At 40.8% G+C, this 17,245-nt stretch overlaps 1 protein-coding gene across 2 annotated transcripts in view; it reads right to left on the minus strand.

Annotated features, from left to right (window-relative positions):
- Positions 1 to 17,245, minus strand: part of ADCY1 (adenylate cyclase 1) — a 757,558-nt gene that overhangs the window by 25,259 nt on the left and 715,054 nt on the right. For both annotated transcript variants that reach the window (XM_075921702.1, XM_075921701.1), the window contains 3 exons: positions 14,815 to 15,071; positions 13,746 to 13,872; positions 287 to 403 (listed from right to left, as the gene is read on the minus strand). In XM_075921702.1, coding sequence (XP_075777817.1) covers positions 287 to 403; positions 13,746 to 13,872; positions 14,815 to 15,071 — 501 coding nt within the window. The remainder of the gene's footprint in view (positions 1 to 286; positions 404 to 13,745; positions 13,873 to 14,814; positions 15,072 to 17,245) is intronic.

Below are 17,245 nucleotides of genomic sequence, written 5' to 3' on the forward strand. Positions count from 1 at the left end.
ATCTTTTGACTTGATTAAAAAAAGAAATTCGTTATTTGCGTGTAAGCACTCAGTGGCGCTGATGTGGAATGACATCTCATTCACCTGAATTATATACAGAAAAGGTGAAAGCTACAGAGAAAGGGGTAATAACCCCAACAATGGTTTTTACCAGAAGTATTCACTTTCATGCCTATGAAAGGGGACTATTTCAAGCTTTTAAGAAAATATATGATTTTCCAGACCCAGATGTCACACACGAATAATGCATATCATTATGTGTTTGTTTCTTCCCCCATGGCCTTACCATGTTCCTTGGGTTAGACATAAGAAAGTGCTGTGCAACATGTGCTGGCAAGAGATTGAAGAGAATTCTTTTATTATCCAGCTTTACTCTCTCCATATCATCTCTCTCTTCTTCTGCCTAAGTGTGAAGAGGAGAAATAGCTCTTTAAAATACTATTCTATAATGAGCAGAACATTAATTCAGATTATCAAATTGCTTCATCTGGCTGTAGCCATTAAAAATCAGATTGCATTGCAAAATAATATCTATCACCCTCTTTTATGGTAGCAAGAGCTGTCTGTTTTTAGTATACTAGGAAAAATCCTTAATTCCTTATTAAGGAAGCTCCCACTAAAATCTGTAGGCCAATTTCTGTTCTTAGGTCTTGCACCAAAGTCCACAGAAGTCTCCCATTGACTCCAAAGGACTTTTGATCAGGTCCTTAGTTACAAGTGTAACTCCTCTGGAGGCAAGTTGGTCCAATGGAAGTTTGTATGAGGAAGAATTGAGTCAGTACTTCAGGATTTGACCCACAAATCCCTCAGTGCCTTTAAAATGTTAAGTTTGACAGCTTCCTAAATAATATTGACGAGGAGTCCTGTGGCACCTTATAGACTAACTGAAGTGTAGGAGCATAAGCTTTCGTGGGCAAAGACCCACTTCGTCAGTTGCATCTGACGAAGTGGGTCTTTGCCCACGAAAGCTTATGCTCCTACACTTCAGTTAGTCTATAAGGTGCCACAGGACTCCTCGTCGCTTTTGCAGATTCAGACTAACACGGCTACCCCTCTGATACTAAATAATATTTGCATTCCTGAATGATTTCTATGCTAAACAAGAATTCTTTGTACTTGTATACAGACTTTATCACTTGCCAATGACAGAATTTTTTTGGGGGGGCTGCAGATTCCTGCACATTCAGGTAACAGATTCTATCATTTGTTGTCGCAGATGGTAATGTCTAAAGAATGTTTTAAAACATTTGTACAGGCAAAATGCACACAAAAAGAGCTTGGACGTCGCAAGCTAATCTCACCCTTAGTGCCTAAAGTTAGATTCCTGAGTCCCATATTCAGGCACCCAAATGTAAGTGATTTGATCGTCAAATTACAAAGGGAATCACCGTTCCCTCTAAACTATGTGGCAGCACAGCTTCACAGGTAATGAATCAGCTCTGCTCAGTCAGTCCACTGGTGGGAACTGAGGATTTTTAGCACTTTTGAAAGGCGAACCACTTTTATTTATATGCCTAAACATGGATTTAGAAATCTGACTTTACGTACCCTGGTGTGAAAATTTTAGCCTCCGCACTTAGCAAAACAACTGCCCCAAAACTGCATATCCCTAGTCCTTTCTCAAGACACAGTACATATCAGATCTTTCATTCAAATGTGCCAGCAATTGTCTTATTCACCAGATCAGGAGGGTAAAACTTAGCTTATGGAAATCACAGCAAGTAGAATTTATTCATTTAAGTTTAAATGAACCTCCCTCACCAACCTATAACAGAAACTTCACGTGTCATCAAGCACAACATAATTTTTGTTTATCTATTTGCAAAGTCAGTAAAAAGATGAAGGCCAAATTCTCAGGTATTATAAATCAATATATCTCAGTTGAAGTCAAAGATGGATTTTTACCATCTGAGAATTCAGCCTAAAATTTCCCTGTGTATTGTTGTATATATAGAGCTAGTCACACTACTAAAACTGCAAAATCTATTTGCTCTTCTAACAAACTGCATAACTTGGAGAGTTGCTTGGTATAGATTTGCCTAGAAGAGAAATCAGCATGCTATCTTCCATATACATACAATCTCACGGTTAGAGGAAACATTTTCATGAAAACTTTATCCTGGAAATCATTTTTTGATAATCTCTACACAACAGTGATTGCTAAATTCAATATAAATAGTTGTGCTTAATTCTGCACAGCCTTATTGGAGCATCTTGTCATTCTTTAAAGAGACAGAAAAAGAATACTGAAAAAAATCCTGATTTTGTCAAGTTGACCCCTTTGGGAATCCTCACCCCTCCTATAGAGCAGAAGCTGAATGAGTATTTCCAATCTGGGCTGCAAGAATTTATTATAATTTATTCTGGATACCTTACTGAAGCTGAGCCCTCCGTGACTCTGAATGCAATTTGCAGTCCAACAAAAATCTCTGTTTTCCATCTGTGAAGTATTTTCTTGACACTTTCTGATGCTTAGTGTTCACACTCTCTTGCTTCCGAAAACAGTCTCCCCCTCCTTTTTTTATAGATGCAAACACTGTTTCTTTATCATTATCTACAAGCATTTGAATGTGAATTACAAAAATTTGCAGCCTTATCGGTGGAGTCTGAGTATTTTAATTGTAAAATGAAAAAGCTTTCCTTGAACTGAAAACTGAAATTGAGTTGTATAAATGCTGGCTTGTGTTACACTCAATGCATGAAACTAGGGCTCTGAGAATAATAATAGGAGTCCTGAACGCCTGAATTCTTACTCTATCTGTGGGCTTTAGCACATGCTTCTTCCCTCATCTTTTACTTCTGGGGGGCCTATCTACACTAGACCAGGCAGGTCAGCTTAAGCTACACCATCCAAGTACACAAAATGCGTAGCTGGATACGGCTTACCTTAAGCCGAGTTGCCACCGCATCTACACATTCCCATCAGCTTACCTTATTTCTCACAGAATGAGGAGTACAGGACCCCGGAGAGGGCTGCCCTAAGCATTCGATTTGAGGCATCTACACTAGACCCACTAAACCGAATGCTGGAAGGGTCAATCTTCTCTCTAGTATAGACATGCCTCGAGTGTTATGATGATTAGTTAGCAATGGTCTGATTTTTGAGGTGTGGTGTACTGACAGATCCTATTGAATGGCTATTGCTGAGAACTCAGCATTTTTGAAAAATCAGAACAAAATTTAGGTGCCTTGTAAGAATTTTGGAGCATAATTTTAGGGGTCTCTTTTTTAAAGCCAACATTTTTAAAAATAGAAACCTCTTAAATCTAGATAAACTCTTCACGGTCAGGATGTTGGATGATCATGATGGCACTAGATGATCATGATGGCACTCTCTATTCCTAAAATCTGTATAAGGATACTTTTTAATTAGAATCTTTACCAAAATCAAAGTGTGAATGATAAACAAGAAGTATACATCAATAAAGCAGAATACAAAAATGTATCACTAGTTAGGTGTGAAGAACCACCAGGTAAACATTCTGCAATGATGCACAGACTATGATGTAAGACAGATGTCTTCTTCTCTTTTTGGAGTGCTTCCAGTTTTGGCCTTCTTTCTTGTTTGCATGTATTAGGATCAAGATACCTTTAAATTATGATTATGCACCATCTGGTAGTCATCACAGACAGTGAACCATGGCTGCCATCATATAACTGTGTATGAAGCAAAAGACCCTCCAATTTAACATGATGGAACAGAATGGAAATTAAAGTAATGGTATACCAAATTATTCCAGTCATGTAACAGATGTGTGGAAACATATCAAATCAAAGTGGTCTAATAGTAGGGCTGGGTAAGTGGAACAGAAAATTTGAAGCATTGCATGAATATTGCTGCTATTCACTCACTATTTGTTTGAGACAGGAGCGCAGGATTAATATTTTTCTAACTCTGGTTTGTCCAGTTTTAGGCCAAGCATCCGACTCCTGGGCAAAATAATTGTGAAACTTCAGCAACATGCAACACCAGCCAACACCCTGAAGGCCTCACAAACAGGATTCAGATCAAGGCACAGCAGAGACCACTCTCGTGGCACTAAAAAGATATGCACCAAAAGGTATTCACATATCTACAGAACAAAAGAGGAGTAGACAGCCCAGCACTACAGTGGATCCAACTACTCCTCTCCAATAGAACTCAGACTAGTATTCTCGTCTTGCAGGGACCCATACTATTCCTGCTTATTTTTAGTATCTACATAAGGCCACTGGAGGAGAGAATGACATTTTGTGGGTTCATCTGCCAAAAGGATGCTGACAACACTCAACTGTATTTATCAGCCAGTGTGAACACCATTACTAAAATGTCACAATGCCTGCAAGAAATTAGTTCTTCGATGTGGCCCCCATTAGTCTAAGTGGTTCAAACCCTTGGATTCTTGTTTGACTTTTCACTACATTTGGATAGCACCAGTTTCTAAAAATACCTTCTTTCACTTCCAGCTTGCTATGAAATGTCATCTTTTTCTCCCCAGTAAGAACCTGGCCATAATGATCCATACATTTGTTGCTTCCAGGTTGGATTGCTGGAATTCACTAAATATGAAGACAATGCACTGTGTCAATGCATTGAGCTCTCAGGTTCATCTCCATGGAAGTCAGCACAGAGGGGAGAGAAGATCTCCATGCCTAAGTGGCAACTGAAGACTTCCTCACATGTTCTGAGGAATAAAGATATCCAAGGTCTCTAAGGGCCTGACTAGACTGTCTGCAGCTTTTGAAAGAAGATATACAAATTTGGCGTGAATATGCATATCTTCTTCAATCCTGTTTTCGGAAGAGGTTTAAAAAAAAGCAGTCTAAATGCAGTTATTTTGAAAAACAAACAAACCCTTTTTTGAAAAAACCCTGTGCACCTCATTTTTTTTAGGAAGAAGGGTTCTTTCGAAAAAGGGGTTTTTTTCCTGAAAAAACTGTGTCCAGACTGCTTTTTTAAAAAAAAACTCATCTGAAAACAGGATCGGAAGAAGATATGCAAATTTGCGCTGATTTGCATATCTTCTTTCAAAAGCTGCAGGCAGTCTAGACGTGCTCTAAGAGAAGTGAGGAAAGCTTTCCTTTGATTTTCATCAACAAAGATAACTCCAGTATGACTTTCCTTAGCTGTCTAAGGTGAGGGGAGAAAAGCAAGGAGATTTCCTTATGAACCCCACTGTCCTTCAGGGGGATGAACATGACTGCTATGTCTCTAGCCTCCCCTCCTTGGACTTCTTGAGGAGGGTAGCAAAGACTCCTGCTGCCCTCAGGAGATGAGAAAATCTGGTTGGGCCTTTTCCTTGCCCAGGTAGTCTGACACACATGAAAAAATATCAAGGTCTGCAGAAGGAATAATTGACCCATATTCATATGGGATTATATTTACATTCAGGGATTGAATATTATCCATTTAATGGGCTGTGGGCCTCATGTTTCTTTTGGTTAGTTCAGGATAGCTGCCAGCATGCTGTTTATATAATAAAGATTGGCTCCAGGAACAAAGTAGAAAAAGCATGAGACAGGAACTCAGAAGGAATAGCAACAAGAAAAGTAACTTCCATATGGACTACAGTAGTTTGATAATTTTAGCATTTAGTGGCATTTGGTATCATTCGGATCATTCAAAATTGCAACATTGTAAATCAGGATTTTTTTCTTTGATAAAAGTAAATATTTCACTGTCATGTTTTCTAATGTCAACATGATACCTGGATAGACTTATAGCTTTCTATTACATAGTCTATTGCATAACCGCCAGACCTACAAAAAGCTAAGGTAGTGAGAGAGTAAAGTCCCATTATCAAGCAAACAGTATGTACAAGTGATGACATTCTCAAACTCTGTGTTAAAGTGATGATTTGAAATGTTCTTGAGCTAACATGCAATTAGTTAATAGACAAGAAAAGATTATTTTGAAATAGTAGCACTGGTGCATCCGCACTACCATAATTTTGAAATACCTATTTCAGAATTCATGTTACTCCTGATGAAAGACAGGAGTACAGATTTGAATTCCGTGGCTTGGTAGTGAGGACGCTCCGCTTATAAATTCAACCTTATTTTGAAATAAAGTTCTAATGAAGACCAGGGCTTGTCACAATTAGAACTAAGAGAGCTGAGACAGCCATTGTGGGTTAGAGAATTATCATATTATTCCTTAGCTCATGTCATCAATTCTGTCCCTTGTTCTTATGATTATCCTATATGTATTTGGAATTACTGAAGAACAATCTTACCACATATATCTCTTAGGAGAGCACTAAAGTGCTATGAAACAATATTCTCCTTCCTCTTTCTCAGTAAAATGATCTCTGAACAAAACTAGCTTATGTGATGTACATTTGTAGTAGCAAAAGTTTTAGGAGCACTGGTTACTCAGCAGTTCTTGGCACATGTGATCTACACTGTGAATTTCTTCTGTGTTGCAGAATGTATCTCTTGGCTCTTTGTTCACACAATGAATTTAAATTAAACTTTGACATCCCCTCTTACTCCAGTCTTTCACCAAACTCAAATGTATGAAAGAAATAAGAGTTTTGCCTGCTTGAAGAGCAGAATTGAACCCTCAAAGAAGGGGAAAAAAGGCTTTTCATTTGGGGCCAGATTTGTAAAGGTATTTAGGCACCTAAAGATACATATAGGCATACAGAGTTATTTACAATTTCAGAAATGCCTAGGCACCTGACTTTCTATTAATGCTTTAGTACCTGTTGTGGCGAGTATGGGCTATGCCCCTGTGTCCGGCATTTCCTAGAAGGATCCTTTTGTGCCTCAGAGGCTCGTGGTGCCCCATCACTGCTGAGGACACAAGGGTACCCTGCTCCAAGAGCCCTTTTCATCGTCGGCCAGTCAGGGATTAGGGGCCAGGCCCTCCCATAGTCCAAGGGTCCTTCTTTCCTTGCTGGCAGCCCACCAGCCATGAGGAAGGTTGCACGGAACCCGGTCCCACCCACTTGCTCCAGGTTCTGGCCCAGGGCCCTATGTGGTAGCCCCGAGTGGGGCTGTGAGATCTGGTCCTTGCACCACTGAATAGTGGCCCCTTCCTGGGCCACTTCCCCAACTACTCCCTGGGTACCTCCTCCCTGGCATCTTGGAACAGGTGCCTTAAGCTTGCTGCCTTCAGAGCTAGCCTTCTGCTCAGTTTCTCCTCAGGTCCATCCCTTTTCTCCTTTCCCCTACCTTGACTGAGGGAAGGTTTTTATAGTGTGCTCATAGGCCTTAACTGGCAGCAGGTGCTCTAATCTGGCTTCACTCCAGGCTGACTCCTGATGGGCTTCAGATACCTGCCTGACCTAATGGCTGAGCCACAGTCTCTGGCAGCCTATTCCGGGAACATAAACCCACATACCCAACTCCCTGTGTACCTGCCTTCCACCAGGATTCTCTAGCTCTCTGCTTTCAGGCTGCCACACTAACTTTCATTGGGGCTAAAACAGCTCACTTCAACTTTCAATGGGAGTTAGATACTTAAACACTTTTCAAAATCCCACTAGATGTCAACCTGCATCTTTAAAGCCTAAACACTTCGAAAAATCTGGCCCCAGTCACCATATTCCTACACTACTATTTTCTATCTTTAAGATTCAGGTATTTAATTGACAGATAAGTATGCTGCCTGTGGAATTTTCATGATATTATAGGGCTACATTATGGTCAGTTACCAAAAACAAAGAAACAAACAAAAAAAAAAGTAACCCAGGAACCAAATAGTTAGCACCTGCCCTCTCATCAGAATCAATTAGAGCTATGGATATTCTACATCTTTTAAGATTCAGGCAGACCTGTATTGCTGGATTTTCCATGGAGTATAAACTGCTATATATTAGTCAGTGATAGACAGCCATCATATAAGGTGACATGTACAATGTTTGCCATACTCTCTATCGACTTACATGTTCGGAAGCTTCAGGGGGTAGCCGAGTTAATCTGTACAGGTAAACTGAAAAAACAACAAATAGTCTCGTAGCACTTTATAGACCAGTGGTCTCCAACCTTTTAAAGCACAAGATCACTTTTTGAATTCAAGTTAGCCCAGGATCTACCTCAAACCCAAATACCCCTTTCCTGCCCCTTTACTGAGTCCCCTCCCTCCTCACTCCGTGAAGTGGAATACAGAAGATGGAGACAGAGTGACAACAGCGCCCCCCTGCCTCTGTCTTCCCCACTCTGCACAACAAGCAGAAGGCTCCCAGGGGACAGCTGTGAGGCTCCCAGTGGGGCAGAAGGAGAATTGATGAGATAGGACAGATTCCTCTGCTGGGCTAAGAGCAGGGGCGGACTGGCCCAGCGGGATACCGGGAATTTCCCAGTGGGCCATCATCCAGTGGGCCCTTGTGTCCACACGCCATTGCCCCTCACTTGGAGTGGCTCTGCATCTGCGCTGCATGCTGCACACAGAACCCGACCCACCGCCTGCACCGCGTGCCAGACATGACGCCGGGGGCGGGACTCGTGGGGCATGCAGGGGTGATGTCATGGGGAGGGCCGTTCTCAACCCATTTCCCTATTTTGATTGCCAGTACGCTCCTGGCTAAGAGAGTGGTTAGATAGGTTGACAATGTTGATGGGTGAGTCGACAGTATCTAGAATGGAAGATCCTGAGGCATGTTTGGATAGTTTATTGTCCTTTTTTTCTAACCATTCTCTTAGCCCAGCAGACAAATCTGTCCTATCTTGCAGACTCTCCTTCTGACCGATTACCCCTATGAATATGATTCAGTTCTGTGGAGTTCTGGAATTGTATTTTCGCCACCTCCACCTGAAGGAATTTTTTCAGCCCACCGATGTACAACACACTGACCTTGTTGCTCCCTCCTGCCAATCCCACAAAAGGAAGGCCTCTAGGTCTCTATGTGGACTCCCACTAACGGTTGTAACAAAAGTCTTGATTTCTACATTGACTGCTTCTGCAAACGTGCTCGAGCTGACATTGTCAACAAACAACAACATATAACATATAACCTCAGCCATGCAGAACACAATGGTATACACTGCATCAAGAATAATCCTAACATCATAATCAAAGAGGCTGACAAAGGAGGCACTGTAGTCATCATGAACAGGACAGATTATGAACAGGAAGCAACCATACAACTCACCAATACCAGATTCTACAAGCCTCTCTCCTGTGATCCCACTAAGGAATACCAACAAACACTGAAAACAATGCTCATGAAGCTCCCTGATGCTACTCAGGAACAAATTTACACTAACATCCCCCTTAATCCCCAACCAGGAGCTTTCTATCTGCTACCCAAGATACACAAATCTGGAAATTCCGAATGACCCATCATCTCAAGCATTGGCACACTTACAACAGGATTATCTGGCTATATCGACTCCTTCCTCAGATCCTATGCTTCCAGCACCAGCAGCTACCTCTGCAACACAACCCGAGGAAACTTCAAAACATCAGTAATCTACCTGAAAATACCATCCTGGCCACTATGGATGTAGAAGTAGAAGCTCTATACACCAACATTCCACATGAAGATGGATTATAGGCCATCAGAAACACCATCCCCGATGACAACACTGTACACTTAGTTACAGAACTCTGTGACTTTGTCCTCACCCACAACTACTTCCAATTTGGAGACAATTTGTATCTCCAAGTCAGCGGCACAGCCATAGGCACCTGCATGTCACCACAATATGCCAACATCTTTATGGCTGACCTTGAATAACGTTTTCTCAGCTCTTGCCCTCTAACATCCCTACTTTACTTACGCTACATCGATGACGTTTTCATCATATGGACCCACGGAAAAGAGACTCTTGAAGAATTCCACAAGGATGTCAACAACTTCCACCCCACCATCAACCTCAGCCTGAACCAGTCCACACGGGAAATCCACTTCCTGGACACTACAGTACAATTAAAAAATTGACAAATCTATACCAGAAACCCACTGACCACTACACTTACCTTTATGCCTCCAGCTCCCATCCCAGACACATTTCTTGATCTATTCTACACATCCAAGCCCTAAGATACAACCAGATTTGCTCTAATCCCACAGACAAACACCTACAAGATCTTTATAGAGAATTCCTAAAACTTAAATACCTATCCGGAGAAGAGAAAAAACAAATTGACAGAGCCAAAAAAGTACCCAGACATGAACTACTCCAAGACAGACCCAAAAGAGAAAATAACAGTATTCCACTTGTCATCACCCACGGTCCACGACTCAAACCTCTGCAACACATTATCCACAATCTACAATCTATCTTGGAAAAAGATCCCTCACTGTCAGAGGCCTCAGAGGAAAGGCCTGTTTTCGCTAACAGACAACCCGCCAACTTGAAACGTATTCTTTCCAATAACCATGCTACACAGCTACATCATAAACATCCAGGAACCCATCCCTGCAATCAACCACGGTGCCAACTCTGCCCACATATCTATACAAGCGAACTCATTACTGGAGCCAACCACATAAGCCATCAAGTCAGAGGCTCATTCAACTGCACATTCAGTAATTTAATCTATGCCATCAAATGCCAGTAATGCCACACTGCAATATATATTGGACAAACTGGACAGTCCCTTCGTGAAAGAATTAATGGACTCAAATCAGATATCTGTAAAGGGAACATACAAAAGCCTGTGGGGGCACACTTTAATCTCCCTGGGAATGCATTAACAGATCTTCAAGTGGCTGTTTTGTTACAAAACAATTACAGGAGCCAAATACACAGGGAAGGACTGGCGCTTCAGTTCTTTGGCAAGTTCAATTCTCATACCTCTGGTTTAAACAAAGATATTGGATAGTTAGGTCATTACCTACCTATCAAACAATGAGGGCGACAATGGTTCTTTGTCTTTGAAGAATCTCATGATACCATGCAGATGTTTCATCAGTCTTTCAAGAGTCTTTCATGACTCTTTGTTGTTTGCTAATTAATGGTTCTTATCTGCCCCCTTTGACTATCTAGTCTTTAGGTGCTTATAGACTCGGCTTTCCCTTGATATATTTTTTACCCACTGCCTTTTCTTGTTCCCCCCTCCCAATTTTCCCTTCTTTCACCCCCACTTCTATCTCCCCTATTTATTTTGGACCTAGACATCCAACACTCTGGTCATCTGAAGAAGTGGGCTGTGCCCACGAAAGCTCATGATACCATCTACATGTTTTGTTAGTCTATTAAGTGCTATCAGACAATTTGTTGTTTTTTCAGTTTCTCTGTCATCTGTTAACTTTATAAAGAATGGTGAAAATTACTCCAAGATATTACAGAGATAGGCATTGTAGAAATGTCTAATAAGTAATAAACACAAATAAGTAAAAAACACACTTGAGTTTTGATCTAAAATATTATTCTGAATGTTTAAGATTTATCCAAAATATTAACAGAAAATATATACGTTTTAAGACAGCCTTTAGATAGTAGAAAGATTATAAGCAGCAAATTGTTTTATCTTTACATGCTTATTAATAGTGATGCTCTCTGGACACCTCTGTCATGTTTAAAATATGATTTCATTAGGACTAGATTGCCAAACAGAATGAGGTAGGCAGGATGTGGTTATAAATCATTGGGCAATCAGTAGGAGCAGCATTAATCATTGGTACAAGTGTAAATAAACAAAACATTGAACAGAAAGTCTTTCACACTACCGAGTCACACATGGGCCTATTGACGTGGGCAAGGATCTACATGACCAGTCACATGATGAGGCGGCATAGAGCTAAGCTAAGTGAAAGGCAATGCACCTTGTATTTTGGTTGTACAGATTAAACCTGCGACTCTCTGGTCTGGCAACATCGGTGGTTTGGCAGGACCATGGATGTTGCAGAACCAGAAAGCTCTGGCTGGGAGAGGAGGCTGGAGCCCAGTGCTGTGGTTGGCTGCGGAGCCCATAGCGCAGAGCCTGGTGGCTGGGGTTGACAGCAGACCAGAGCCTGGACAGTGGCTGGGGCCAGGCCCGGCTTGGGGTGCAGTGAGGATTGGTTGGGTCTGGCAGTCAGGATAGTGGACAGGTCGGGAGCCAGACTGACTGGCAGAGGAGCCAGTTGGGGGTGTGCAGCCTGGAGGGGGGCCCAGCTGCGTGTGCGGATGAGACACAGCTCACATAGCTGGGAGAGCCCAGAGCCCATCAGCAAAAGGGAAAGAATTGACCTCCCTCTGGTCTGGCAAAATCCCTTGTTCAGGACTGGCCAGGCCCTCAGGGTGCCAGACCAGGGAGGTCCAACCTGTAGTGAAATTCCACTGGTCATTACATCCCACGTTGTTGTCATTTGTGATTTCTTGGCCACTTTGAGTGAATAGGAGACTACAGAATACATCACTTTGCAAAACACTTATAAGAAGGTAGCAAAGTAAAAGTTGGAGGCAGGATAGCCAGCATAGTCGACACCACCTCTGGGAGCAATGAGTTTCCATAGTGACTCCGAGATTGCCAAATTCAGGGGGTGATTCTAGAAGAACAGACACTTGGCCAGAATGCCCCTATCCCAGCAAACTTCAGTTTCTGGAATGGTCCCTGTGGACTGTTGGTATCTGGAGACATACCCCCAACATCGGGGAGACACATGAAATTCCCATTTCTTATATATACTTGAATTTGTAAAATTATAAAAGTAAGGCCCCTTTAAGGATCCTATGCCTTAGGGATGCACACTTCTCTTCTTTAAGCAGGGCATGAAAAATTGAGCTTTAGGCAGAGTACTCAGCAGGGTTTGAAAGGATGGAATTCACCTCTGATTCTCAGGCAAGCTGTAGAGCTGCAAAGTGGCTCTAAGGCTCCAGTGGCTATTCCATCTCCTAGCTGGAATTCTGACTACTGTGGTACAAAGTATTAAAGCCAATGCATCCATAAACCACTACTATGCACCAGCCTCTATATGACCAACTGCTACCCAGTTATTCCAGTTATATGGAGCACTTGTCCCATTCGTTACAATTTTGTCCATACACGTAAGATCAAATACTGTGATAATTTATACCCTGGTGCAATTCATTGCCACTGCATTCAATGGGGCATAGGCCACCACAGAATTTGGCCACCAGGATGTAAAGGAACATGATGCAGAATGACAATTCCAAATGTCCACCAGTCCAGTGTCTTCTCTGACAGTAGTCATTGCCAGATGCTTCAGCAGAAGGTGTAAGAACCCTCAAAGCAAGCAGATGCAGGATATTCTGCTTCCACATTAGGACTCATTCTGACCTTGGATAGAGATTGGCTTAAGCACAAGGTTTAATATCCCTTTGAAATATTTTTGTTTTTATAGTAAATCTGGATATTCCTGTTTTCTATGTAAATGTCCGACCTCTTTGTATCCTGCCAAGTTCTTGGCCTCAACAACATCCTGTGGCAATAAGATATCAAACCTTGTGTGAAAAAATATTTCCTTATATTAGTTTTGAAATTACCACTTACTGAAATTCAGTGCCTCTCTGCCCCTCCTCATTGTGTCACGAGACATGGTGGGCAGAAGCTTTTGATCTGTCTTCTCTGTGACAACTTTACAACACTGTTTTGTGGATTACATGCCTTAATATGAAATTCTCAATATAGATATAATTACTCTAATATTGATGTATTATTGTAATACATTATTGCACAAAAGATTCAGTTCTTGGAGGAAAACATTGTGAAGTTGCATGTGGAAAGAACATAATGAAATCCTTTGCTGGTGAGCAACAACAAATATGAAATTTTGTTTTGCCTAGCCAACGTGTGAACTATTAAATGACAGCAAACAAAACAATTAGACAACATTTTGTGTGTGTGAAGAGAAAAATAAATGCCTTGCCTGCACAGCCCAGAGGTAGTCCAGACGTAATTTCAAATCCACCTGCCTGGAATGAAGTGCCAAAGCACAAGAAAACAGCAAGATGGCTAATATAGGTTCATAGCCATGCATATAAAAGGAGCCACCCCTTAAACAAGAAAAGGAGAGCACAAGTTAATATAAATCTTTTAAAGCAAAAAAACTTGGTCTAAATTCTCAAAAGTGACTAATGTTTTGAGGTGCCACATTTGAAACCCACTGAAAGGTTCTGATTGTTAAAGTGCTGAGTATTTATCCTCTGAAAATCAATATCCTTTAAACTTAGGTGCACATAAATAGAGGCATCCAAAACCACTAGCCACTTCTCAAATGCAGATCCTCACACAGAAATACTGTCAGCACACAGGTCGGTATTGCTATAAGTATGATACCTGTACCATGCCCAAAATAAAGTGTGCCCAACTTCTTCAGGATCTTATCCATCATGAAAATAAATGTAAATAATATGCATCATCTATTAATATGCACCATATGCATATGAGTAGTTTTGTTTAAAAACTGTATTAAAGTGGGACATGCGTCTTTTAAAAAATAGCCAAGCATTTTTGAAGACTGCTATTTCACTGACTTGGGGAGAAGAGAAGATGAGAGGCGCTGGTGGAAAATTAAGGATTTGTGCTTTAGCAAGAAGTTCTTTGTTTTACTCAAGGGGCATCATCTCACTGTGCTCTTAGTATTTCAGCATTTCAGTTACACAGAAGGGCTTCATTCACTAGTCTGTTAACACCATTTTTGTACCTGTGTTACTCCAATGAAATCAACCAGCGCAAAACTGGGGTAATGCAATGGGGAATCAGGCCATAGCTGTTAGTTCACAAAAACAGACGTCCCTTTCATGAGTATTATCATGATAGCTAGCTCCTGCAAGGTACTGAGTGTTGAGCACCTCTTATGGGGATGCTGAGAGCCCTCAGTATGTGACCCTAATACAGTATTCCAATATCTTGGGACAAGAGTAGTAAAGCAGAGTTGACAACGTTTTAGACCATACATAATGCTACTACTTTCCTTAACTTTACAGTGTACTTACCCTACTGCTTTTCTGTATCCACTGAGTTCCAGAACAGCTATGTACAAAATAGTAACAAAAAGCAGGAGGATCATTTTTGGCAAGGAAGAGACACGTAGAAATATTGCCAATGTAAGAGTCCCCACCACACAGGAGAGGAAAGCATAATGGGCTGTATCACATGGAAGTTCATTCATGGTTTTATTCATTCCACCAGGAGAAATGATAACTATGGAACTGCTGGAATTCGTGTTCCATACCCAAGGCATGCAGCCAACCTGGGAAAAACAATAGGGTTTAAAATGAAACACGCCATCAGAGGTTCAGCAGTTCTAAGTCCTGGTTACAGCCCTCCTTCCTCAATTCGACCCTCAAGACAGAAACAGACCTCATGTTTCCTAACTCCTAACCTTGCCTTTTTGCAAGACTCTTCTTCCTTTTCAAGCACATTTCCAGGCATGCTCCCAGTCCACTAGATGGCAGTGAAGGTAGAGAATTAGAGTTTGAACATAGTTTAAAAAAACCTTCTCCCTTTTTAAGTGTTCAAACAACACAAGAACCCAAGAAAATATCAATTTACTAAGATTAAAAAGTATTTTAATGCCCATACAAATACTGATCTTTGTTAGAATAGTCCTCAGACACAGCAGAGGAAAAAGCATGCTGAGTATACACAAAATAAACTGTACTGATTTAAAAAGAAAAAAGTCCCATATGTCAAACAATATTTAAACTTCTGATGTAAGAGAAGAGGTATATAACTAGAGATAAGCAGGAAATTCAGAGATTCACAGATAACTAAGGATAGGGATCCTATCTCCCTTTTCTCTAACCACCATTAGTTTAAAAGTTTCAGAGGGGTAGCTGTGTTAGTCTGTAACTGGAAACACTTAAAAAACAACAAATAGTGTTCCAGCACCTTAGAGACTCATCTGCCAGCTGGGAGGAAGTACTGTATGATGAAATTCTTCCAAAGCTGATGTTAAGTGACACATCCCAATCCACAGCCTGGAAAATGAGGAATCCCAAGTGCATGATGTAGTCCCAACATTTTTTGTGATTATAATCGCACATTAGCATTTAGCGCACACAACTGGGGAGGACTAGAGATAACATCAAATGGGTGAGAATGTTGGTAAGGTGGGGGTTTAGGAGGATATTGATGTTACTAGACCCCTCTGTATAAGCTGTACCTGTAAACTCCTATTTTGACACCTATTATTAACTCTTGTACAAAAATTAACCATTGATAATTACATTTTACAGTGTGTCATAAGCAGTGACAGTCTGAAAGGTGATTGCACAGTACAATTTGTAGGCAGTTACAATGATTTAAGATGATGAGAATAACAAACTAAGAGATACGTACTGAATAGCGAATATTGTGATACAAAATCAGAAAGAAGGAAGCAAAAAATTAAACGTAACTCAATTTTGTTCAACAGCTTACTTAAAAATGTCACTTGTACAATGGACAAGCCCACAACATTTGAAAACTTAAAAAGATACAAGAGCTTTATAAATGATACTCAACACATCCAGGAAAACACCATTTACTCTATAACTAACTAGGGTGAAACTCAACATCTGCAGTCTGATCCTGGACAATTGTAGTTGTTTTTTTGCAAGAACTTATTCTACTGAATAAGCCCCCTTAATATTTGAAGATCACAAGTTATTGTTACCTTTGTAGAACTACAAATATGAGATGGAGCATAGGATAATGAAAGAAATAGGGGATTTGGAGGAGCAGAAATGCTTGAGATTTAGCCCCAATCTTCCGCTGACTCACTCTGAGGCCCTGGACATCATAATCTCTGTATTTCACTTTCCTCATGTGCAAAACAGGAGTAATATTTATTTCACAGGAGATGGAGAAGTAAGCCATTTATTATATTCTTTGAAGATTTAATGTGGCATGTAATAGTTGCTTCAGAAATGCCTACAGATGCATACAAGTAGATTCTTATAACAGGATGGGATTAAATTCCTGGTGGCACTTCTTAGAACAGCACTGTAATTTCAGCAAGAAGGTCTGTTTTACTTGGAATTATTACTCTACTTTAGGGAGCAGCCAAATAGCAGGATGTGAAAGTAGTGGTTTAGGTAATTGAAACACCTGATCTTCCTACACACACCTAAATATCTTGACAGAGTTGTGTGTATTTGCATGTGCATGCATCTGAGAGAAGTTGAATTTTTTTGAGCCATAAAAGATCTCCGTAATACTTAGCACTATACATCTTTAAATGCTTTATAAACATTAGGTAATTAAATCTCACAACATGTCTGGGAAGTGGATAGGTAGATATTACTATGTCAATTTTAGAGGTTAGGAAACTGAGCCACAGAAAAGTCATGTGGCTTGACCAAGGTCTGACAGCAATTAAGGGCAGGAGCCAGGGACAGAATTTAGAAATGCAGAGCTTCTAGCCTGTAATGCACCACTCTG

The sequence above is a fragment of the Pelodiscus sinensis genome, chromosome 2, assembly GCF_049634645.1.
Source record: "Pelodiscus sinensis isolate JC-2024 chromosome 2, ASM4963464v1, whole genome shotgun sequence".
Lineage (NCBI taxonomy): Eukaryota > Metazoa > Chordata > Testudines > Trionychidae > Pelodiscus > Pelodiscus sinensis.